This window comes from Sardina pilchardus, chromosome 14 (genome assembly GCF_963854185.1).
Source record: "Sardina pilchardus chromosome 14, fSarPil1.1, whole genome shotgun sequence".
Lineage (NCBI taxonomy): Eukaryota > Metazoa > Chordata > Actinopteri > Clupeiformes > Clupeidae > Sardina > Sardina pilchardus.
This window is the reverse complement of record NC_085007.1, coordinates 17,049,269-17,072,547: the sequence shown is the minus strand read 5'-3', so window position 1 is coordinate 17,072,547 and position 23,279 is coordinate 17,049,269. Positions and strand designations below refer to the sequence as shown.

At 44.7% G+C, this 23,279-nt stretch overlaps 1 protein-coding gene across 3 annotated transcripts in view; it reads left to right on the top strand.

Moving 5' to 3' along the window:
• Window positions 1-22,473, top strand: part of tln1 (talin 1) — an 88,370-nt gene extending 65,897 nt beyond the window's left edge. For 2 of the 3 annotated variants that reach the window (XM_062553504.1, XM_062553503.1), the window contains 18 exons: window positions 279-380; window positions 879-1,049; window positions 2,426-2,674; window positions 3,060-3,179; window positions 3,677-3,823; window positions 4,170-4,336; window positions 4,607-4,790; window positions 7,178-7,303; window positions 8,563-8,679; window positions 9,179-9,364; window positions 9,783-9,890; window positions 12,906-13,011; window positions 14,369-14,493; window positions 15,264-15,389; window positions 15,673-15,735; window positions 16,702-16,884; window positions 20,266-20,391; window positions 21,313-22,473. In XM_062553504.1, coding sequence (XP_062409488.1) covers window positions 279-380; window positions 879-1,049; window positions 2,426-2,674; window positions 3,060-3,179; window positions 3,677-3,823; window positions 4,170-4,336; window positions 4,607-4,790; window positions 7,178-7,303; window positions 8,563-8,679; window positions 9,179-9,364; window positions 9,783-9,890; window positions 12,906-13,011; window positions 14,369-14,493; window positions 15,264-15,389; window positions 15,673-15,735; window positions 16,702-16,884; window positions 20,266-20,391; window positions 21,313-21,441 — 2,535 coding nt within the window. In that variant the 3' untranslated portion in view covers window positions 21,442-22,473. Of the gene's footprint in view, window positions 1-278; window positions 381-878; window positions 1,050-2,425; window positions 2,675-3,059; window positions 3,180-3,676; window positions 3,824-4,169; window positions 4,337-4,606; window positions 4,791-5,534; window positions 5,797-7,177; window positions 7,304-8,562; window positions 8,680-9,178; window positions 9,365-9,782; window positions 9,891-12,905; window positions 13,012-14,368; window positions 14,494-15,263; window positions 15,390-15,672; window positions 15,736-16,701; window positions 16,885-20,265; window positions 20,392-21,312 lie in introns of those variants that run through there. The other variant, XM_062553505.1, reaches the window with a different exon arrangement.
• Window positions 22,474-23,279: the final 806 nt, after the last annotated feature.

Below are 23,279 nucleotides of genomic sequence, written 5' to 3'. Positions count from 1 at the left end.
TGTTCTCTAAAGACCTGTGGACACATGCACACAGAAACCCACTCAAATGATAAATTTAATTCATTCTAGATTAAAATACTCACAATTAACCTCTGCAACCTGTATAAACAAGCGTTATGCACATGCACATGCAGACGTGTGTGTCTCACATATGAAATGTAGGCCTATTTAGATAGTCATTACCAAGTTGGGTCACTCAGGTCAGCATGACTAGAAAAATTAGCACAAGTGACTGACTGTGTGTGTGGTGTGTGTGTCTGTTCGTCTGGTTCCTCTAGGCTCTTCATGGGCAGATGGCCGCCTCGGTGCAGGAGATCAGCAACCTGATCGAGCCGGTGGCCATCGCCGCCCGCTCGGACGCCTCTCAGCTCGGACACAAGGTGAGACCCCCCCCCCACCCCCTCCTCCAGGTCCATCTCTACTGACCCCAGTCTTCTCCATAGTCTGGGCTAAACTTAATGTGACTGCCTTCAGTTGAACACTTTCTCCTTTTCTTCTTTGACTCTCTGGTTTGCACGTTTTCATTCATTCGCACCTTATGTTGACCTCCTGTCATTTTCTGGGTCATGGCAGTATGCCTAGTTTACTTTTATTATTCATTGATTTCTTACAGTTCAGATAGATAGAGTCTTTATTGTCCTGTAAAGGATATTCTTCTTCACACATCATTTCATCCATAAAAGATGGCAGCATTTGATGTAACATACATCTCATACATATAACATATCACACATCACATATTGTTCAGTGCTTTTAAGATGTGCAGTTAGTCTAGTCATATGAAACTGTTATTTTGGGTTGGTTGGAATCATTTTGTGTTTGTTTAGTGGTGAGACCTTCCTCTCTGATTCGTTGGCTTGTTTGTGTCCTGTCCTCAGGTGTCTCAGATGGTCAGCTACTTTGAGCCTCTCATCATGGCCTCCATCGGCACCGCCTCCAAGATCATCAACAGCCAGCAGCAGATGAACGTGCTGGACCAGACCAAGACCCTGACCGAGTCGGCCCTCCAGATGCTCTACACGGCCAAAGAGGCCGGAGGCAACCCTAAGGTGACCGCGCTGAACAAAACAAACAAACAAACAAAAATCAAAGCAGTTAGTAACTGATATCATAAGACACACTTTTTAAATGTGATTTTCATGCAAAGAAATGAGTGATGCAGTGAAATTATTACAGTGCATGAAAATGCACTGTACTGTTCTTCCTAGTCTTCAACTTCTTCATCTTCTTATTATTCTTCTTCTAACGTACGCAATTCAGCTTGAACCGTTTAACGTAGAAACTTCATTCAAACTGTGTTACGTAGATCTTACTTACGCGATGTGGGCTTTGTATATATCAACTTTGTAACTTTTATACTTTTTAAACTATTAGTTAAAAACTATTACAATTTCCCCCATAGACTTAACATTGCTCATTATGACATCACGGCAGCAATTAGAATCTTAGGCCAGGTGGCCGGCCACCTGGGCACCAACTGTCAGTTTCTCTGGCTTTAGCATACAGTCTCTCAGAAGACTACATATCCTGTTAACTGTTTCCTCTGTCCACAACTGTTTCAAAATAAAAGTCCTCACTGCAATAATACACTATTAAATCATTTAACCATTGAAACTACTCAACTATTGAACTGTTCAACCATTCCAACTGTCAGTTATCATCCACTTTGCCTCCAGTCAACTACATGAAACCTCAATGTACCTAGCAACCAACATAGCAACCATTAAAATTAGGTGTTTATGACCGTTTCCATAGCAACCAACATGATTATACTGCAGTAACTTCTTGTTTCCTGATAGTGGGCACCATGGATACCCTAGCAACAAATGTTTCAAAATAAAAGTCCTCACTAGCAAGTTAGCTAGTTAGCATAGTTAGCATAGTTAACATTTTTAGCATAACTGCAAAAAATCATCAACTAAGTTAGCTAATCAACCTGGTTAGCATTGTTAGCAAATTTAGCATTGTTAGCATTTTTAGCATTACTGCTAGAAATCATCAGTTAAGTTAGCTAATCAACATTTTAACAAGAATAGAAATCATAAGTTAAGTTAGAACTGGAATGTTTCATCTTTAAACAGTCTACAATCAACTCTCTGTAAACTATGCAACCACCATGTTTACCCTAGCTACACCTTAGTAACCATATCTACATTATTTATCTATTTTTGCATTTTCATGCACTGGTAATTCCTTGGAATTGCATTTCTAGTTCTTTATATGCTAACAGATATAGTTATTGCAATGTGCTTTGAAATAAATAATGATGCAAAACCACAAAATTTTCCATACATGACTGTGTGTGTGTCTACAGTATGTGTGCCCACATACTGTATGTGTACATTCATATATCTTTGTTTGTGTTTACATGTTTGTGTTTTCCTGTCTATGCGTAACTGTTTCCTCTCTTTCTTCCCTCTCCCAGGCGGCTCACACTCAGGAGGCCCTGGAGGAGTCGGTGCAGATGATGAAGGAGGCGGTGGACGACCTGGCCGCTACGCTGAACGAGGCGGCCAGCGCGGCCGGAGCCGTGGGCGGCATGGTGGACTCCATCACCGGGGCCATCAACACCATGGAGGACGGCCGGAGCGTGGAGCCCGAGGGCACCTTCGTGGACTACCAGACCACCATGGTCAAGACGGCCAAGGCCATCGCAGTCACTGTGCAGGAGATGGTGAGCAAGTTCAAGTTCAAGTTCAAAGTTTATTGTCATGTACTCATAAATAAGCATTTATAAGTATTGACATTCCTTGTGTTCAAGGAAGTAATAACTTGTCAAAGATCAGATATCAATTTAAGTGATATTGTGCTACACATGAGAGCCTCAATTGAGAAAGGGAAAATGGTAAAAGTGCTAAAAACGGCTTGAAATAAATCCGCAGTACATCAGAAGATAAAATCAGCAGTACATCAAAAGGAACAAAAAAAATGCCATGCCACCTCTTCTTCTTTGAACTCCACACAGGCAGCCATGCATATTTCATCAATGACACTTTGGTGATGTGTGTGTGACTTTTCCCTAATGACTAATGTAACGACTCTCTCTTATTACCTTTCAGGTCACCAAATCCAACACCAACCCTGATGAGCTTGGCGGCTTGGCCAATCAGCTGACCAATGAGTTCGGTCAACTGGCCTCTGAAGCCAAGGGTGCTGCCGTCACTGCAGAGAATGATGAGGTATAATGACATGAAGATGCTTTCATCCCCATTAACACAATATTTAAGTTGTTATTTATAATCTTTCCATTTTATGTACCAGTCTTCTAGCACATAGATTTAGCCCTCCTCAGCTATATTTAGTTAACCTAAATTCTACACACTGGCAAATGGCGTCTGTATGTAGTTAAAAGGCATTCTCAAAAGCAGCGAGGCACACAAATCTGAAGATGAGATTATTTTGTGACATGGGTGCATATACAGTAACGTACTTCAACAGGTACAACAGGTAAAACCAAAACAAGACTATAGGTGAAAAAGAAAAATATAGCTTGCCACAAAAACCATGCGCTATCAGGAAGCTTGTCTACATAGACGCACCATTTAAAAAAAAAAAATAGACTGAAAGCAAAAACACCCTCTTGTGTCCATTGCATGTTGCATACGATACGAGTATAATGTTGAAGATGGATCCGTGAGTGCTGATGTTTTGTTTTGTTAAACGTGGCCCTCCGCAGATCGGCTCCCACATTAAGAAGCAGGTTGGGGAGCTGGGCTACAGCTGCACAGGGCTGGTCACCAAGGCCGGAGCACTCCAGTGCAGCCCCAACGACAGCTTCACCAAGAAGGAGCTCATCGACAGCGCCCGCAAGGTCTCCGAGAAGGTGAGCACAGTTTCCGCCACCTCACCGGGGGGGGTTGGGGGGGCAGGGTCAAAGTGATCGTTTGCGGGATGTGGTTATTTTGTGTGTGTACGTCTGCATGTAACTTTAACTATGTTTGATTAGATAAATCTGAAATGCACAAAACAAAGCCATTCTATGAGTTAAACAGATCACTGAATGTACTGATGCTATTCATTTTGATGAACTTGCTCTGTTAAACCAGCTCCAAACCTCTCAAAAAAAAGCTAGATAATTGAGAGTATTTTTAGCAAGAGAACCAATATCATTGGATCACTGAACTTTCAGCTCACATTGAGATCCGCTCCCTCTCGCACGCTACTCCCAGGTGTCCCACGTGCTGGCTGCCCTCCAGGCGGGTAACCGTGGCACCCAGGCCTGCATCACAGCTGGCAGCGCAGTGGCGGGCATCATCGCCGACTTGGACACCACCATCATGTTTGCCACAGCTGGCACGCTCAACCGCGAGAACTCCGAGACCTTCGCTGATCACAGGTACACCGCCATTGGGGACAGTCTGGGGACTTTGTTATTGGTTGTTACGTTGTATTTGCAATCACAGTTTGAATGAATCTGTTTCTAGACTGTAGTTGTCTTTTAATGGGGTTAATGGGGGGGGGGCAGTTCTCAGTCATCTTTGGCTGTGCGGTTGAAAAGACAGAGAATAGGACATGAACAGAAAACGAGATGTACTGTATTTCTAAACTTTGATGAAAATGGAGTACCTCCTCACGCGCTATCCTTCCCTCGCTCCTCCTCCTCCAGGGAACACATCCTGAAGACGGCCAAGGCGCTGGTGGAGGACACCAAGCTGCTGGTGTCGGGGGCGGGCGCCAGCCAGGAGAAGCTGGCCCAGGCCGCCCAGTCCTCCGTCGGCACCATCACCAAGCTGGCCGACGTGGTCAAGTTGGGCGCTGCCAGCCTCGGCGCAGAAGACCCAGAGACACAGGTAGGGCAGCGCCACCATCATCACAGTGTTGTAGTCCCAGCCTGCGTTCTGAACATCCACTCTTTTACTACATAGGGCACTGTCAGAGGCGGACATTCCTGGTTCCAAAGAGTAAAAGTCCTGCCATACATTCTTTCCACCTGTGCACTTAACACAGGTGATATCACTAATGATCTGATCTACCTGGCAGCTAATTAGGACGAGCTGGTTTACTAAATGGTTGGATCAAATACTTGGCTGGACTTTTTACTTTCTGAACCCGGGATGTCCGCCTCTGGGCACTATACAGCTAGTTACTATGGAGTTGTACACATCGTACATCAGTACACTACTGTATGTACTGTAGTACTCTAGTCTCACAAGCCTGTACTAGGAGTACTTTTTGGAGGATTTGAGCTTCAGTACTTTGATAATGGTAATTTGAAAAAATGGCGTTTTCTTTGTTTACGTTGTGTGTTATTCCGGATTTTCAAAAAATCCTTCTTATACTGTAAGCCATTTTCTGTTAGCCATTTAAATATTCGCTGCTTTTCAAACACGTGGCATACATCAAAATGAAATGTCATTGGTTTGAGATTTGCTTCTTTCATTACAGTTGTGCAGCAGGCCTGCATGACGAATCTGTCTGTATCTGTTACATGTTTAATGTTGTGCTTTCTTTTCTTGTCGTTCTCTCTCCTCCTTTGGCATTGGGCTTTGTCCTCCTCCCCTTCTTCTTCTTTCCTCCTCTCTCGGGATAAAAAGGCGCTTTTTTCCTTCCGCGGGTTTGCTGTTGGTCAGGATGTGGGTACTGTTCGTGTCTGGAAATGAACTCCACTGTCTTGTTTTTTTTTCCCTCCCTCCTTCCCTCCTCTCTCTGTTTTCCTGCCGAATGTAACTTCAAGACGTATGTGTTTTTGTTGTGTTCCATTTACTAAGTATACTTTCTAGTATGCTCTGTGGAGTATGAGTATGGTTAAACTGCATTAGGATGGAGAAAGACACACATACTGAGCAAAAGATCTGTAGTTTTTTTTTTTCCTTTTTCTGTTTTTTTAAAACAAAGAAGAGCATTTATGCAAAAACCTCTGCTCACAAACCCCCACACGGCCATAAGCGGTGACCACAGTTGGCAGCCTGCACTGTTGGGATCACAAGCTCCCCTGTTGTGGATTAGTGCCCTGGTACTCATCACCCAGTAGCTCCGGTCCCACCACCACCACCACCTGTTGAACAGATATCACAGAGAGACTCTGCCACACTATGTCCAAATCCAAGCGAAGGTTCTCTGCCATGTTCTCATGGCAACACGCCTGAACAGTGGTACCGCTTTTAAAAAAAGATATTTAAAAAAAAATATTTTAGACAGGCTAAATATAGCTAACTCTTCTCTGTCTGGTGAGGAGGCTAAAGGCTAAACGGAGTCGTTTGCTTGAAATGGTACTTCTGTTGTGATTGGCACTTAATGTCATGGAATGGAATTTCTTTTTAATGACCTGCCCTGCATTCTGGTGGCTTAAATAAATGTGTTTTCAACCACACAGACGAGTGTCGATCCAAGAAAATGAGAGCTATTTGTGAGGTCTTTGTTCATTCTGATGTTGTAACAGATGTTGTCATTGGAAGCGTTTGTTGTGATCTTACCACAGTAATGCTATGATTGCAAGATACTAACCAGCCACCTACTTAGGGTCTCCTACTGCAGTGCATTCACTTCATAACATGTCGATTTGGCTCCTAGTGATTGTCTTGGCAGACTGTACTGTAGCTACTGTAGAGCCTTGCTCCTCCATTAATGATTAACCAACAAATGTTGACCAGTCTGTAAGGAAGGGTTACGTTACTCATGTCAGTTTATCATGTAGGAATACTGTAGGTGTTCAGAACTAAGAATGCATTTAGTCAGCATGCATCATGTTTTATTGGATTAAGGAGGGCACAGTAAAATGATTTGATGTGCATTAGAACTCGGTAGGAAGCTTGATTTGATTTCATTACTGTTCTTTGTCATTATTTCCCTGTAAGTATGTTTCTGGTTAATGTGAGTGTCAGGTTTAATATCAGTGTTTGACCGTATAATAGTTCTGCACTCTCTCATTTCATACCTGCAATATGCTATTACCACTAGCTGCCTAATCTCTCCGTGGCATCCTCCCATTACTTTTGACTGTAGTTTGACATCTTGGATGCTTTGAATTTGAACAAATAGGGGTTTGTCTCTTGTGTGGATCACGCCGCCCTTGTTTGTGCCTTGTTCCTCTCTCCTCCGCGTATGGTTTTGCTTGTGTTCGTGTGTGTGTGTGCTTGTGTGGTCTTCTCAGTTGGTGCCAGTAGGTGTCAGTGTGCCATCGCGCGCACGCGTGTGTGTGCTCAGACTTCTGACTGTTGCTCTTGTGCTCCCCCTGTAGGTGGTCCTCATCAACGCAGTCAAAGATGTGGCCAAAGCTCTGGGCGACCTCATCAGTGCCACCAAGGCGGCGGCCGGCAAGCCGCACGATGACCCGGCCATGCTGCAGCTCAAGAACTCGGCCAAGGTAAAGAGGGACCACAGGGAGGTCCGAACCAAGGCTTCCTCTCATAGCATTCACATAGTAACCTCACATGCATGCCCAGGGATTAAAGGTCTCAGGCTCTATACCAGAATTCGGGTGTGGGCTGCTGTTTTAAGATTTGAAAAAAACATAGTTACCTTTAAGAGATTTGAAAAGTTCTGCTTAAAGACGTTATAAATGTAATGATAACTGGGGTTGGCAGCGTGTATAAAATACATGACACAAATGCACAAATGGCATATTTTGTCACATTATTTGTTCTTCTATCTTGGTTTGTCTAACTTGAGTCACTTAAAAGGGTGCACAGGGATCCCTGTCAGCAGCTGCTGGGAAACTTTAACCTAATCCACACAAAGCCCCCCCCCCCCGCCGCCCCAGCCAGTCACTGGAGTTCAGGACTAGGGGCATCTCCTGGCACTCTTTTTTACACGCACACACACACACACACACACTCACACACACACACACACACACACACACACTCACACTCACACTCACACTCACACTCACACTCACACTCACACTCACACTCACACTCACACTCACACTCACACTCACACTCACACTCACCCCACTGCCTCTTGTGCAATAGTGACCATTTTGGTTTCTGGCTCACCTCCTTTACCTGATTCTCACAATCTCTCTCTCTCTCTATCTATCTCTCTCTCTCTCTCTACCTCTCTATCTATCTATCTGTCTATCTATCTATCTATCTATCTATCTCTATCTATATATATACTGTATATATATCTCTATCTATCTCTTTATCTCTATCTATCTATCTATCTATCTATCTCTCTATCTCTCTTTATTTCTACCTCTGAGATAGCATGTTTTTGCATTGTACTGTACATCTCTCTCCTATATTTAGACATTCAGCCTAGGTTTAGTAATCTGACCCGGGCATGTGTCCTTCAGCGTCCCCTTTTGTGTCCTCGCTGTTGTGCCCCCTCCCTCAACTATTTCCATGTCCATCTTTGTTTTCCTCCCTCCCTCCCTCTCTCTCTCTCTCTTCTTTCTCTCTCTCTCCCTCTGTACTTTCCTCTCTCTAAGTATCACCTCAAACAAAACCCCCAATGAAAATCCTCTTGAGATGCTCTGAGACACACATGCGCGCACACTCACACACACACACACACACACACACAAACAAACGGGCTCTTTCTGCGAAGGCAGCAAGGTAAAGGTGTGACCTGGGGAGGTGCCGTCACTCATCAGCATGTCTGTCCGGTGTCGCGCAGGTGATGGTGACCAACGTGACTTCGCTGCTGAAGACGGTGAAGGCGGTGGAGGACGAGGCCACCAAGGGGACCCGGGCGCTGGAGGCCACCATCGAGCACATCAAGCAGGAGCTGGCCGTAAGTGGCATCCAATCACTGATCTATAAAGAATATTCTTTATAGATCAGTGCATCCAATGGCTTGGTCCTGTTCTCGCTGCCAATGGGAATAGGATGTAGACTGGATATGCTAGACCTGTGATCTGTTTTTTTTTTCGTCTTAGTTTTTTATGTTGATGTTGGTATTTGGAATATGCCAAGTACCTGCTGTGATGGACCACTAGCTAACAGCGTTTCAGGGATCTAACTAGCTTGCAGTGAGAAAAGAGAAAGTGATATGAGCAATATGATTTTTTTTCAGAAGATGCTTTTTGTATCAGGATAGTTTGGTAAAGTGTGAGAAAATGTGCATGGAATCTTTGAAGTTGTACAAAGATTTATGAGTATACATCTGAAAAAGAGGAGGTATGCACACAAGGATTTTGTATTACAGAGGATGTGTTTCTACCTGTTTGGCATCACCTGTTCCCCTTGTTGAAGCCCTGCCGTCTCACTGGTCTGCTGGTGTCTTCCCCCAGGTGTTCAAGAGCCACGACCCTCCTCCAAAGACCACCACTCCAGAGGAGTTCATCCGCATGACCAAAGGCATCACGCTGGCCACCGCCAAAGCAGTGGCTGCTGGGAACTCCTGTCGCCAGGAGGACATCATCGCCACGGCTAACCTGAGCAGGCGGGCCATGGCAGACATGCTCAACTCCTGCAAGGTGAGCGGGGAAAAAGGACACCTGATTTGACTGGTTGGATCGCTCTGGAAGTTATTCGCGACAGTATCGTTCTTCATGTCATTATCATTATGATTTGTGTGCCGATATTGTCATTCATGTTAGCTGGAGCGATACTTTTTTGTTATCGTTTTAGTGGTCGTTCATGGTGCGAACAGCCCTTTACATCTGTTTCTGGACTATCTTTTTCACAGAAAATTCAAAACAACTAACATGTTGATGTACAATAGGAAAATGTTTTTTGTTGCTATAGAAGTATTTTTGTTTGGTGACCTGTTTCATGTCAGCGAGTATGGTTACCAGTGACAATTGAGATGTGTAACGTCTGAGTTAAATAGCACGCTGCTAATGAAGCCAACATGGCGTCCTCTGAATACGTGTCCTCGTTGTGGCCCCACAGCAAGCGGCCTACCACACCGAGGTCAGTAAGGAGGTGCAGGCGCGGGCCCTGCGCTTCGGATCGGAGTGTGCCACCGGATACCTGGGCCTGCTGGAGCACGTCCTGGTGGTAAGTCCTCCCATAAGTCTTGCTTTTCTTTATCAGGGCTACTTTGGTAACAACAACAGAAAATCACTTGCTGTATTGATGCTCTCAAGCACTTCAGGTTGTGGCGAGTAATACAACAAAGTAACAACAGAGTAAAACAACAAAGTAATGTCAGTATTCAGTTATAACTTGGATAGGGGCACATTTTGAGTCACTTGAGTAACTTAGTGTTAGGTCATTGTTTTTTTTTTATCCAGGGTTAGAGGTTAGTGACTTCTCATATAGGTGAGACAGCCATATTCTCCAGTGCATATCCTCCCTGAGAAAGAAACTTATGACCAAGGTGTTGTTAGCACCCTTCTCTACTCGGCACTGTCGCCTGGTTACCATATCTATCAGTGGTATCCCAAAAGCTGGCCAGTGCACCATCATGGTGGTGAACGCCAGTCACAGTCAGATCCTTCTGTAAAGGGTGACCACAGAAAGATGTGTTGCTCTGAGGTGAGTCCACACATTTCTGTTAGTTTAACTGTCACACTCGGGCTATAAAAGACACACACACACACACACACACACACACACACACACACACGCACACACACCTTCCCTGGTCTTGAGAGGTTGCTCGCCCCCTCTGTGACCCTGTACTCCCACACCGGTCACTGGCCCCCCTGGCCTGTTAGTCACCAGTTTATGAAGTCGTCATTTTCATAGTAACTGTCTTGCTTGAGATGATTTATAGTCTGTCATGACACACACTCAGTTCTCAACATGGTTCACACCTTACTTTGTAGACATGCTGACATTTTAGACTGCTATTTGTAGGCCTACATGTTGTAACTATTCATGGGTTTCATCAGGTCCCTTTCCACAGGTGTATAAAATCAAGCACCGAGATTATGAATGCAGACTGCATGGTGCTTGATTAATACACCTGTGGAAAGGGACCTGATGAAACCCATGAATACAAGTCACAACATGTAAACAGGAAACTGGTGGAGTCCTTTTGTCCCTTTTGGGAGCTATTGGCTAGTTGGGTCCAACCACATCAATGAGGCTAAGCTAAGCTAGGCTAGCATTGGGTATGTTAGACTGAGTTACTGCACACAGATGACTAATGTATGTACCATTTTAGCTAACTTTTGATGGAAATTTTAAGTGGATGTGAGGGGCAATCTCACGTATGGTAAGGCCTGATAATAGAAGTGTAATATTTCTTCAAGTGCAATTTAGCTACCTCCTTAATCCTGGTTTTAGAGGTCCATTTCAGAGAAGACTCCCTTCCTGACATCACAGACATCACCAGCATCATTCCCAAAATAAAGCTGTCATCATATGCGCACTCTCTCTATGAGGCAATTGTCCAGTCATCTACTAAAGCCATATCCCCATCTCTGAATCTGCACCCTGACTCTCTCCTCACTTTTCACTGTTATCCATCTGTCTGTCCGTCTGTCTGTCTATCTGAATATCTGTCTGTGTGTCTGTCCCTCTCTTTTCCTGGCTTTGTGTTGTCCCTTATTCACCCCGGTAGCCGGTGAGTAAGACCCACGGTATGATTGACCTGCACGACTGTGTGGCTGCACTGTTTGAGCCCCGGGGAGATATTCCCCCAAACCCCCACCACCACTCACATCCTCAAGGCCTCCACCTGGCCCACCAACAGCTGTCTCTCAAACCTCCATAAGCCATTTACAGTACAAGACTAACTGTTGGAGACCCTAACCTCAGAAATTCACTGAATGTTACATTTTGTATTAGCATAGTTCAAGGAATTGCATAAATTAATACTGATATGAACATTGCAACTGTGTGTGTGTGTGTGTGTGTGTGTGTGTGTGTGTGTGTGTGTGTGTGTGTGTGTGTGTGTGTGTGTGTGTGTGTGTGTGTGTGTGTGTGTGTGTGTGTGTGTGTGTGTGTGTGTGTGTGTGTGTGTGTGTGTGTGTGTGTGTGTGTGTGTGTGGGGATGTGTGTGCCCATTTGTCTGTGTGTTTGTATGTGTGTGTGCCCATTTGTGTATGTGTGTGCCCATTCGTTTACAGTATGTGTGTGTGTGTGCCCATTCGTGTGTGGATGTGTGTACACGTGCGTGTGCCCATTTGTGTGTGTAAATGTGTGTGTGTGTGTGTAGATGTGTATACATGCATGCATACACATACGTGTGTGTGTGCTTGTGTGTGCTTGTGTGTGCATCCCTGCCATTGCTTGTCCATTCCCCTGATGCCTGTGACACTGTGCTCTTGCGTCGCTGGTCTTTTCTTAGCCACTCATCTGAACACACTTGAATGTGGCATGCCCCGGCCCAGCGGGATTATGGGTAGTCGGCGAGCACTGTTAATGCCGCACCTGTCATCTGCTTTTGGCTGGACACCCCACTACCCCTGTAGAGGACAGTCCGAGGGCGTTTGTCATACTCTCTCAGTCCCTGTCACACACACACACATACATACACACACACACACACACACACACACACACATTCATGCATGCATAGAGACATGCTATAGCTACATTACATTTAAGTGCAGGTCTGAAAGTGCCTTCTTTCTTTCTTTTTATCTATCATGCACACGCACACACACATGCACAATGTGAGATAGATCATGTATCACTGCTTGGATTTGTGGACAACTTCCTGTGTGAAACCCGTGTGTGTTGTGCATGAACGCACATCTTTTTTTCTGGCATTTCATCTTAATGACCTGGCTAATAGGCAGAAGTTCTTATGGATTTAGAAATTGATCCTCCATGAGATATTGATGTTAGCTTCAGAAATTAAAGTTGCAATGAAGAGGTAGGATAGCGGTTAACACGTTCCATATCTGTGTCTAGATCTGTGGTTCATCTGGTGTGTAGGGAAGCACCTGATATCATTACAGACCAGAATAAAAGGATACCAGTCCAGAAGAGTCGTAGCAGGTTCATAAGAGGGCCAAAAAAGATTCTAACCACCTTTTTCTCTCCCTCTCTTTCTTTCTTTCTTTCTCTCCTTCTCCTCCTCCTCCTTCTCCTCCTCCTCCTCCTTCTCCTCCATAGATCATCCAGAAGCCCACCCATGACCTGAAGCAGCAGCTGGCCGTCTACTCCAAGCGTGTGGCCGGTTCTGTGACTGAGCTCATCCAGGCTGCCGAGGCCATGAAAGGTATCTTAACCTCTGACCCCCGCTCACAACGAGCACATAAACTACCAACTCCGCTAGTCACCATCCAAAACCAACACCACCCCACCTGCTCCTAAACACCTGGTGGATCCCAAATCACCACCTAATTTCCTCTAACTGTCCCTGGATCAGGTTCTTCCATCTGACCCCTTTCCTCCATCTTCAAGCTGTAACACTAGACAGCTATTATTAAAAAGTGGATGCCTAAGAAAATGGGCGCTGCAATTAGCTATTGAGGGGTGGCAGAGTGCTGGCCTTGGCTTTGTGGAAGTCCTGGTGACAGAGTCTATCGTCAGCTCCCAGGCCAACCCACAAACACACAAACAGACACACACACACACACATATCATCTGTTAAGCCACCTCCTCTTCCTCCATCATAAGATTTTCCAACTGGTCTCCTCAATTACACACACACACACACACACACACACACACACACACACACACACACACACACACACACACTTATTCTGGGTTCATTTCATACATCCCGCCTCCGAGTGTAAAAGAGAACCCCTATCTCTTGGGCCTGAAGGCACTAATGTCACACCTTGATTTGTGTGTGTGTGGTGTGTGTGTGTGTGTGTCTGTGTGTGTGTGCGTGCGTGTGTGCGTGCGTGCGTGTGTGTGTGTGTGTGTGTGTCTATGTGTGTTTGTGTGCATGCGTGTGTGTGTGTGTGTGTGCTGGTCAGGACAAGGTGATGGATATGTTTGGTAGGAGGTGGTTACAGCCCCGCCGCTCCATTTCTCCTTAGACTGGAATGGAAGGCGCTGAATCGGCCATTCCACTGATAGGTCAGGCCATTCAAGCCTGTGTTAAGCCCCTGTCAGGTTTCTGTTAACATTGCAAGGAGGGGCGGGGGGGAACCCCTTCATATGGGGCTACGTTTCCGGCACAAAAGATGTGCTCGTTATATCTAGTGTATTTTAATGTGTCTTCTCGTAACAATCTAGGTGCCAAGTATACGATTGCCTAGTTTTCACTAGTCAGGACAACAAGACCCTTTACCTGATGAGCCAAAAGACAGGCAGTTTTATTTGGCAGTAGAACAAAAGGCGCTGCTGCCAAATGAAATTCAGAAGTCATTTAGCTATCAGAATGTCAATTCAGACATTTAGATAACAGTGAATCCATCTCGGGTGTGTCGGAAATCCTCATCAGAAAATCCTACATCTCCCATAAATCTTCACTGACTGGGACATGTCATTTTAAGCGCCACAATGTGTCACAGAATCACGTCCCCTCTGTGTTAACTATCTGAAGAAATAGCAGGACCCCTGTTATTTGTGTAGCTGCTTCATGGCCACTGACCCCGGTCACCTTGCCCCTCTCGCAGGCACGGAATGGGTGGACCCCGAGGACCCCACAGTCATCGCCGAGAACGAGCTGCTGGGCGCAGCGGCGGCCATCGAGGCAGCCGCCAAGAAACTGGAGCAGCTGAGGCCGCGGACCAAACCCAAGGTGAGGAGGAGGAGGAGGAAGAGGAGGAGGAGGAGGAGGAGGTGGAGGAGGGGTTCTTTTTCCTGCCAAGTCAGGAGAGCTCATCGTAGCTCACACATCCACCCCTGCTTAGCCGCTCACTCTCTCACACACACACATACACACAGAGATACATAAACACACACATGCATTCATGTGTGCACATGGAGTAGCCTATACACAGAGGCCACACTTGCACACGTGTTTAGTGAGCGTGGGCCACAGTTTACATTGCATGTGTTTTACGATTGTAAGCAGTCAGCAGTCAGCAGAGATACCAATAGTGGCCAAAAAAGTGGAGTAAAAAGAGTCCGTTGGGCTTTATCTTCAACATTAGAACCACACTGCATTGTGTAAAACCAGACTAACACCTCATGGATGTCATGGCTTTGTTTCTGGGCCTTTCTATAAAGCATGACGATGCTAATGATGATGATCAATGTGATGATGTACTTTTGGATAACCTGCTGCTATTTCTTATTACGAACGTCTAACGTGATAACATAATGATCTACTCTACACTGCCCTTTCTCACTTGTATCTATATCACGCAGTTTGCGAGGTATGGACGGAAGGTAACCCTCCCATTGTGGATGTATGTACCGGTCAGCATGGTGGCATGCTCACATCATCATCTCTCTGTTTTTTCACTCTCGCTGTCTCTGTCCCCCGGTCTTGCTCACGTCTCACGTCTTTTTTTTTGGTAAGCGGTCATGTCGCCCCGACTCAGATCCGGTTTTCTGCTTCCGCAGGAGGCTGATGAGAGCCTGAACTTCGAGGAGCAGATCCTGGAGGCGGCCAAGTCCATCGCCGCTGCGACCAGCGCACTGGTCAAGGCAGCTTCGGCCGCCCAGAGAGAACTGGTGGCTCAGGGCAAGGTTAGTGTGGGACAACAACCGTTGGAGTTCCTGCTACTGTGACTATAATTGTATATCTTGGAAAAGCGGAAATAACTTCTTCGCATTCATGTTCAGTCTTTTCACAACAGTATTACCCCGGAGTAGCTTGAGCATAAGCATCATTTGTCATTTTTACCCATCGGGAAGTTGTTATATTCATATCATGATTTGTTGGATAAATGATAAGACATTATTGTTGTGTGTGGATCCATAGTACTTTTTTTTAACCTTTCTCTTCTGTCTTTTCTTCGTCTCCGTCCAGGTTGGGGCCATCCAGGCCAATGCCGTGGACGATGGACAGTGGTCCCAGGGTCTCATTTCTGCTGTAAGTTTCAACCTTCACTAAATAAAAACTCCACTTCCACTTAAAATGAATTAGCTGAGTACAGTAAGTGTAATAGTTAATCACTCCCAGCAGGAGGTGTAGCCTTTGTAACCTAGAGAGAGAGAGAGAGAGAGAGAGCGACTACACCAATAATTAAAGAGGCTGGATGTTTATTTATAACTGAGCAGATGTACTGTCTGTGGGGAGGAAAAGAGTAGACTGAAATATCACGGAGGTGACATTGTAATTACAGAGTTAGCTGCCTTTTACTCTTTCCCTGGCCTAGTTGGAGTGTTCTGGAGTGCCAAGCACACTGCTTACTTTTCTGCCATTCTTACTTTTAAAAAATAAGAATGAAAAAGGACAATCGAACAGATCTCATACATGAGTGCCTCAGTTGTTTTATTTTTTTCATGAACTATATTGAGGCCCACTTGGCGATCTGTTGCACTCTGTTGTTTTAATCCTGCAGCTTTTCTTTAGAAGCCAAATGTGTTGAATAACGGTGTTACAGTACTGATACTGTACTCTAAACGGCCACACTTGGATGGTGTCCATTAGACTAGATTTATCTACAGATGCTCAGATTACACACACTCAACGAGGTATGGTTCAGGTTGGGTTTGATTATGGTGATATTCAGTAAATGTTGAACAACCTAAACACCTAAATTTGAATTTCAACAAGCCATCTATTATTAATCTATCTATAGTAATAGTAGGACATGATTGGTCCATTACCATCAACCAATCTATTTAAGACCTGGTTGAAGTGTGTTTTGTAAAACTGCCTGATGGTGGTCACTTGACCAAAATGTTGTAATAAATAGTTACAAACAATCACAAATGAAGACAGTGTGTGACTACTCCTTTGAACAAGCCATCTATAAAATGTCTTTTAGGCAGGCGGTCTAATTGAATTGTTATCATATAAAATGTATACTGACTAATGTATTCACCATCTTAGGCGCGCATGGTTGCTGCTGCGACGAACAACCTGTGCGAGGCGGCTAACTCGGCGGTGCAGGGTCACGCCAGCGAGGAGAAGCTCATCTCCTCGGCCAAGCAGGTGGCCGCCTCCACCGCCCAGCTCCTGGTGGCCTGCAAGGTCAAGGCTGACCAGGACTCCCAGACCATGAAGAGGCTGCAGGTCAGTGGAATGAGGGGGGGGACACGTGAGGGACACTTTCAACATTCTGTCTGCCAACATGGCGATCTCTGGTGTTCACTTTGGCGGCCTCTGTTCTGTTCTCTGTTCTCTGTTCTCTGTTCTCTGTTCTCTGTTCTCTGTTCTCTGTTCTCTGTTCTGTACTGTTCTCTGTTCTGTACTGTTCTCTGTTCTGTTCGGTTCTCTGTTCTGTTCTGTTCTGCAATCTACTAGGTTACATACTCTTCTTTTTCCCCTCTCTCTCTCTGTCTGTCTCTCTCTCTCTCTCTCTCTCTCTATCTGTCTCTCTCTATCTCTATCTCTATCTCTATCTCTCGCTCCCTCCGCATCTCTCTTCCAGCTAGATTTCTGTGCCTTCCTCTTTAAAAATCCATTACTCTCAGCGTTATGTAAGCACGTGAACAATCCAGGATTACCGTGGCTTATGAACTGGGAGCCCATAGGGTTGTCAGCTGCGTGCAGCACCTCTTTTAGTCCTCTTCTTTTAGTTTTCCTCTTCTTCCAAAAGATGGGACCAAACACCCATCAAATCACTGGTCTTTCACCCTTGTTGAATTCCACAGGCTGCCATTAGGTCTTTCCCCTCTGTTAACTCCTTCTATTGTTTCACGGCTCGCCTGTCTCTCTCTGTCCGGTCAACAATCACAGGGGTGAGCGCGGAACCCATGGCCAGAAATAGGTGGAGGCCTCTGTTTCTAGGGTTACACAGGGCTGCTCATCTGTGTCCAGCTGTCACCTTGGGCTTTAGCCGGGCTAAATTTAGCCCCTCGCTGAGGCTGGACCTCTATCCGTGGGGACCCTTGTGTTTAGCATAATAGAGCAGAGCGGGGCTTCTGTTCTGGCCAGCAGTGGTTTTAGTGTCCAGTGTTTTCCTCCCTGGCGGAGCCCTGGCTTTGATTTGGTACGAGAGAGTTTGGCAGGTGTGCCAGGAGGCAGTCATCATGGCAAGATGTGGCATCTCTCAGCTAAAGCATCTTGTTGTCACTTCTACCCCCCCCCCCTCCTCTCTTGCTCTCTCTCTCCCTTTCTATCTATTTCTATCTCTCTCCCTGGATCATCTATCCCTCTCTCTGTCTATCTATCTATCTATAGATCTAGCTATCTCCAATCTCCATCTATCTCTATCTCTATCTCTCTCTCTCTCTTGTCTGCTATCACTTAACACAAAGGAGAACCATGCCTCAGACTAAACTTGCCTATTGGTTCTAGGATTCCTAATAAACACTCGTATATTCTATTGCAGGATGTAAGTAATGTATCTTAAATGCATTGCAGTTGAAAGCCGTTGCACTTGGGGAATGGCATCGTGCCGCATAGCCGCCTCCCCTCAGCCCTGTCCTGAGTCCTGAGGGACGTCTCGTGTTCCTGTGGCCTAACTATCCACCCGAGTCTTATTCCCTTGTGTTGCCTAGCACACAGCTGCTGCTTGCGCAAAGCCCTACTTCTCTAGATTGAGTTTCTCCCCTCACCTGAGTCACTTTCCAAATATCAGACTTGTCAGTGGAAATTGTACCCTTGCCCCCTAACAGTTAATACATCTTTAATTACTGCTAAATGGTGGAGGAAGCTGACTCAAGAGTTGAGGCAGTCTGTGAACAGCGTGGCCAACACAAGTCTACTTTGTAGTGACATGCAAGATTGAGTTTACCTAAATGGTACTTCACATGTGAGGAATATTTGAGATTGTGTGCGTGTGTGCAAGCGTGTGCAAGACTGAGTGGTCCGAAGAGATAGCAGCAGGTGGTCTGATGGCCTGACACAGGAAGCCTAAATAATCTAACCCTTCCCTGGACCCTAACAGTGCACAGCTAGTCTCACATCAAAGTATTGTAATGAGAGAGGAGCCATATCAGCCATATCAGACCATTATCAGGTACAATGTGATGCTATATAGTTACACCGCGCCACATAAATAAAGTGACCACTTCCATTTGAAGTGACCGAACAGAGTAGTAATGTTTGTTTATGACCCCTGGTGCTGTTTTTGGCGAGACGCATTAAGGGGAGGCTAGCATCACATCACAGGATATTTACATCCTTCATCAAGACCAGTAAGGCATCTCCTGAGTCGCAGCTGCCTTTTTCTGTGTGTTTTTTTAAAAGCCTCTTGGCCTTGAGTTTTGGCTTGTGGCTGGTGTCAGGGCCAGGCTAACTCTGGCATGCTAACAAGAACCATAAATCAGCCGTTGGGACAGCGAGAGAGACCTGGCCGGGCCGGCGGCAGCTAAGGGGGAGGCCTGCCGTGGGCCCTGAGTAGCAGGGTGTCTTGTCTGCTCGTCTTCCCTTTAACTCCACTGCTCTCTCTGCCACAAAGGCCTCTAAAGGGCCCTGCACACAGAAAAGGAAAGAAAGAAAAAAAACGCTCACTCAGTGTTTGCGAAAGGCTGCCAAATGAGTGTCCGGGAACGCATGTGTGCTCTGAATGTGTGTGTCTGTGTGTGTGTGTGTGTGTGTGTGTGTGTGTGTTTTGCTTCAAGTGATTCACGATGAGTGCCTGGGCTACTTCGCTCCAGCATTGCCTTTTAAAGCCATCCTCAGGCCTCTGAGTCTGGAGGAGTGTTATGGTTGACGAGCAGTTCAGACAGATTCTGGCGTTATCCTTAGCAGCAGGGGAGGGGAGGCTCCTGTGCTGGCTCTGGAGGAGATGGAGGAAGGACAGTGTGTGTGTGTGTGTGTGTGTGTGTGTGTGTGTGTGAGAGAGAGAAAGAGACTGTGAGTGTGTCTTTGTATTAGTGATTGAATGTGTGTAGGTTTGTGTATGTATTAGCGAATTGTGGGAGTATGTGAGGTTGGAAGTGGGGAGGTAGGGATGTTGGATGTCTTATTCATCCTTGTGTTGTGCGTCAGTGTTGGCAGCAGCTGCAACCCTTTCCAAACAGGCAAAATAAGTCAGAGGGCTACATTTTTGTGTGAAATCAGTGATCCTCTGAACCTGATGCCCAGGAAGAATTTAAGTCTGAACCACAGAGCTTTGTCCTGGTGTATTACTACGGATGAGATGGCTCTGAGCTAGCAATGAGTATCTACAGTCTCACTAAGCCCATTGAAGATCAGCTGAGGACAGCTGACTCATAACGCATGTCTATGATTAAAAAGTTACTAGACCAGACTTACATTTTCAGTCACTTGAGAAATGTTGCTATAACTGATGTGGTTTCGTCTGTCTGAGATATGTTGCTGTAACTTGTGATTTTTGTTTGTGGCGGAGAAATGTTGCCGTAAGTTGTGATTTATGTTTGCGGTGGAAAAATTTTGCTGTAATGTTTGTGGTTTTGTTCGTGTCTGAGGAATATTTGGTGTAACTGTTGTGATGTTTGTGTCTGTGACCTGTTGCTGTAACGGCTGTGCTGTTTGTCCCTGCAGGCTGCTGGTAACGCTGTCAAGAGGGCCTCAGACAACCTGGTGAAGGCCGCCCAGAAGGCCGCCTTCGATGCCCAGGATGACCAGGCAGTCATGGTGAAGAGCAAGATGGTGGGCGGTATCGCTCAGGTAGGCATAAATCACACACTGGAAGCCTTAAACTTCGATCCAGAGAATTTGAAGCAAGTCTTTATACAGTCGGTTCATCCAAGGAATGTTCAGAACCATATTCCTTATATGTACTAACTCGCTTGGCCAAATGAAGCTGATCCTGATTCTGATTCTTCTCCTGGTGGTCACAGCTACAGTAGCACACTGGCATCTCCGTAGTCTGGATATAGCATTAGGTTCCTGTTCATGACATGAAGAAGTCTAACCTGACATTTTAATAAATAGAAACACATTTTGTTTAAATACTCTTAACCGTCTAGACTCTAGCGGTATGTTGTGAGTAGAATGTGTTTTAATTTAAACATATGAAATAGTACAAGTGCATATCTGACATATAGGATCTTATAAGCGTAAATGCATACGTGAATGTAAGCAGCATTACTGTAATTACTCATTAAACTATGAACAGAGATATTGTATATTTGTTTTATAAATCAGCATATATGCTGGAAAGTAGCCAGTTGTTCCATTTGCGAGTAGGACTGGGCCTCTTCATGAAGCTTTATGAGGATGTGTTATTATTATGTAACAGAGCGGGCTAAAGAGCCTTCCTGAGCCAATGAATGGACAGTGAAGTCTTTTTTTTGGACTGTGCATCACACCGTCCATGTGACATCACCTATTTCGCACAGTTGTCCTTGATTTAAATAGCACATAGCCTATTTTAGTACTCTTGTATGTATTTCATTTATTCTATGTGTGTTATTAATATCATCTTCCTATATAATGTTAGCTGGCCCCTAATTATTCTAATTTAAGTATTACAGTAGGTGGTATTAGGTGGTACCACATACTTGACTAAACTGCATACATGACTAAATAACCGATGTGATCCTGAGCCTGTGTGTGTGTGTGTGTGTGTGTGTGTGTGTGTTTTAGATTATTGCGGCTCAGGAGGAGATGTTGAGGAAGGAGCGTGAGCTGGACGAGGCCAGGAAGAAGCTGGCCATGATCCGCCAGCAGCAGTACAAGTTCCTGCCTTCAGAGCTCAGGGAGGAGGACCAATGAGAACCGCCACTGCTTGTTTGCTAACACACACACTCACACACACACATACATACAAACACACACACACATACACAGACAGACACATAAAACACACACACAGATGCCATGCAAGCAAAGACAAATCAGCGGCTTGGGCTTTGGACCCGCGCCACGGTTTTATTATATATTTTTGTTCAAGAGTGTAACTATGACGATGAGGTATTACTTTTTTTGACATGCACCATTCTGGGCAAAGCAATTCTAAGAGATGAAATAGGGGTAAAAAGTGAACAAATGTATCAGGATGTTTATTTTAAACTTTGGGTTATTTTTTTTGTTTGTTTTCACCGTTCTTTTTTTTCTATTTGTCACTTTTACAAGCATTGCCGTGCCATGACTTAACTGTTTATTGTTTTGTTTGTGTCTTTTGGATAATGTATGCACAACTTATGCAAATCTCTAAAGTAACTGCGCTTTTAATAGCTCCATGTGATTTAACTTAGCATTAGATCCTATAGAGTAGATTGTCTGGACCTAGCATGCACGGGTCTTAACTGAGGCTACACATTTAATTTACACAATCAATTCACTTATGATGGGCTAAGTAAAATGGCCTCAGTTAACACGGCTAAGAACAATATTATATCAGCGAGCACAATGATGTTTTTAACTTTGTCTTTTTTTTTTCTTTTTTTTTCTACTCATCAACTTCTGGGGGGTGGAAATTCTAAAGAAAAAAAAGAAGAAGAAACAGTATTTGTTCCATAGATATGTCTAACATTTAGTCAGGTTCCAAAGAAGATTGTTGTGAATGTGTGATCGATTGGCCTCCATAGCCTTTCCTCTTGTGGTGGTTTAACCCAGGGACAGTCAACCGCATCGTGTGGCAATTTGGACCAGCAGTGCAATGAGTACCTTTTTTTTTTGCGATGAAACAATTCAAAGAAAGAAAACATATCATTTTTTAAGAAAAGAAAAAATAATAAAGCTATGAATTGTGTTACAAATAATATCTTCTATTAAATGTCTATGTTAATAAAAAAAAAGAGCGTTTGTGGGTGTTCGTTTTCTATTAGTCAGGGCGTCTGTCACTTTGACCTCCTGTGTTTGAATGAGGTCAAGTTTGGAAAGCCATATATTTTTTTCTCTTGGTTTGTTTCATTACTCCGCCCTCATCTTGTTGCTCGGACCTACTTGGTGCTATGTGGTAGAGTTTCTCTGAGATGTGGATGTACATCATGGAGGTATATGCAAATATTAGCAAGGAGGGAGGGAGTTCATATTAAGTGAGTGGGTCCTCTGTCATCTGACTGTTGGTCAGTAGGCTATGAATAATGAATATGAATTCATTGTTGGGGTATAGTTTTTTTTAGAGCATTTACAAGGCCTCATTATTACATGGTTGTGTCTGTTGAACATATCAGAAAGTGCCTTCAAAATCTGTTTTTACAACAGTATGTGTTTAACTGTTAACATTTCCTATTTTCCACTGTGCACTTGTTTAACTTAAAGAAAACCACAGATAATCCACTCTTTTACACATATTATTTTCACTCTTGTTGTTCAGTGATTGTCATTTTGATACCCTACTGTTGTAGTGCAATGGGATAGTTGCCCTAGCACTGTTAAAGACCTATTCACGGGGGTCAATAAAGTTGCTTTTCTTGCCTAAAATTAAATGTTTTTTGTTCCTTACACGGTCAAATATCATTGGTGAACTACTGGGCTGTATAAATAAATAAATAAAAGATGAAGCCACCCTCTCTCATTGGAAACTTCTCATAAGCCAATCATAATATTGTGCAGGCCTGCTGAGGGTGGTCAATCTGGTACCTCAGAGCACCGCTGTCAAATTAGAT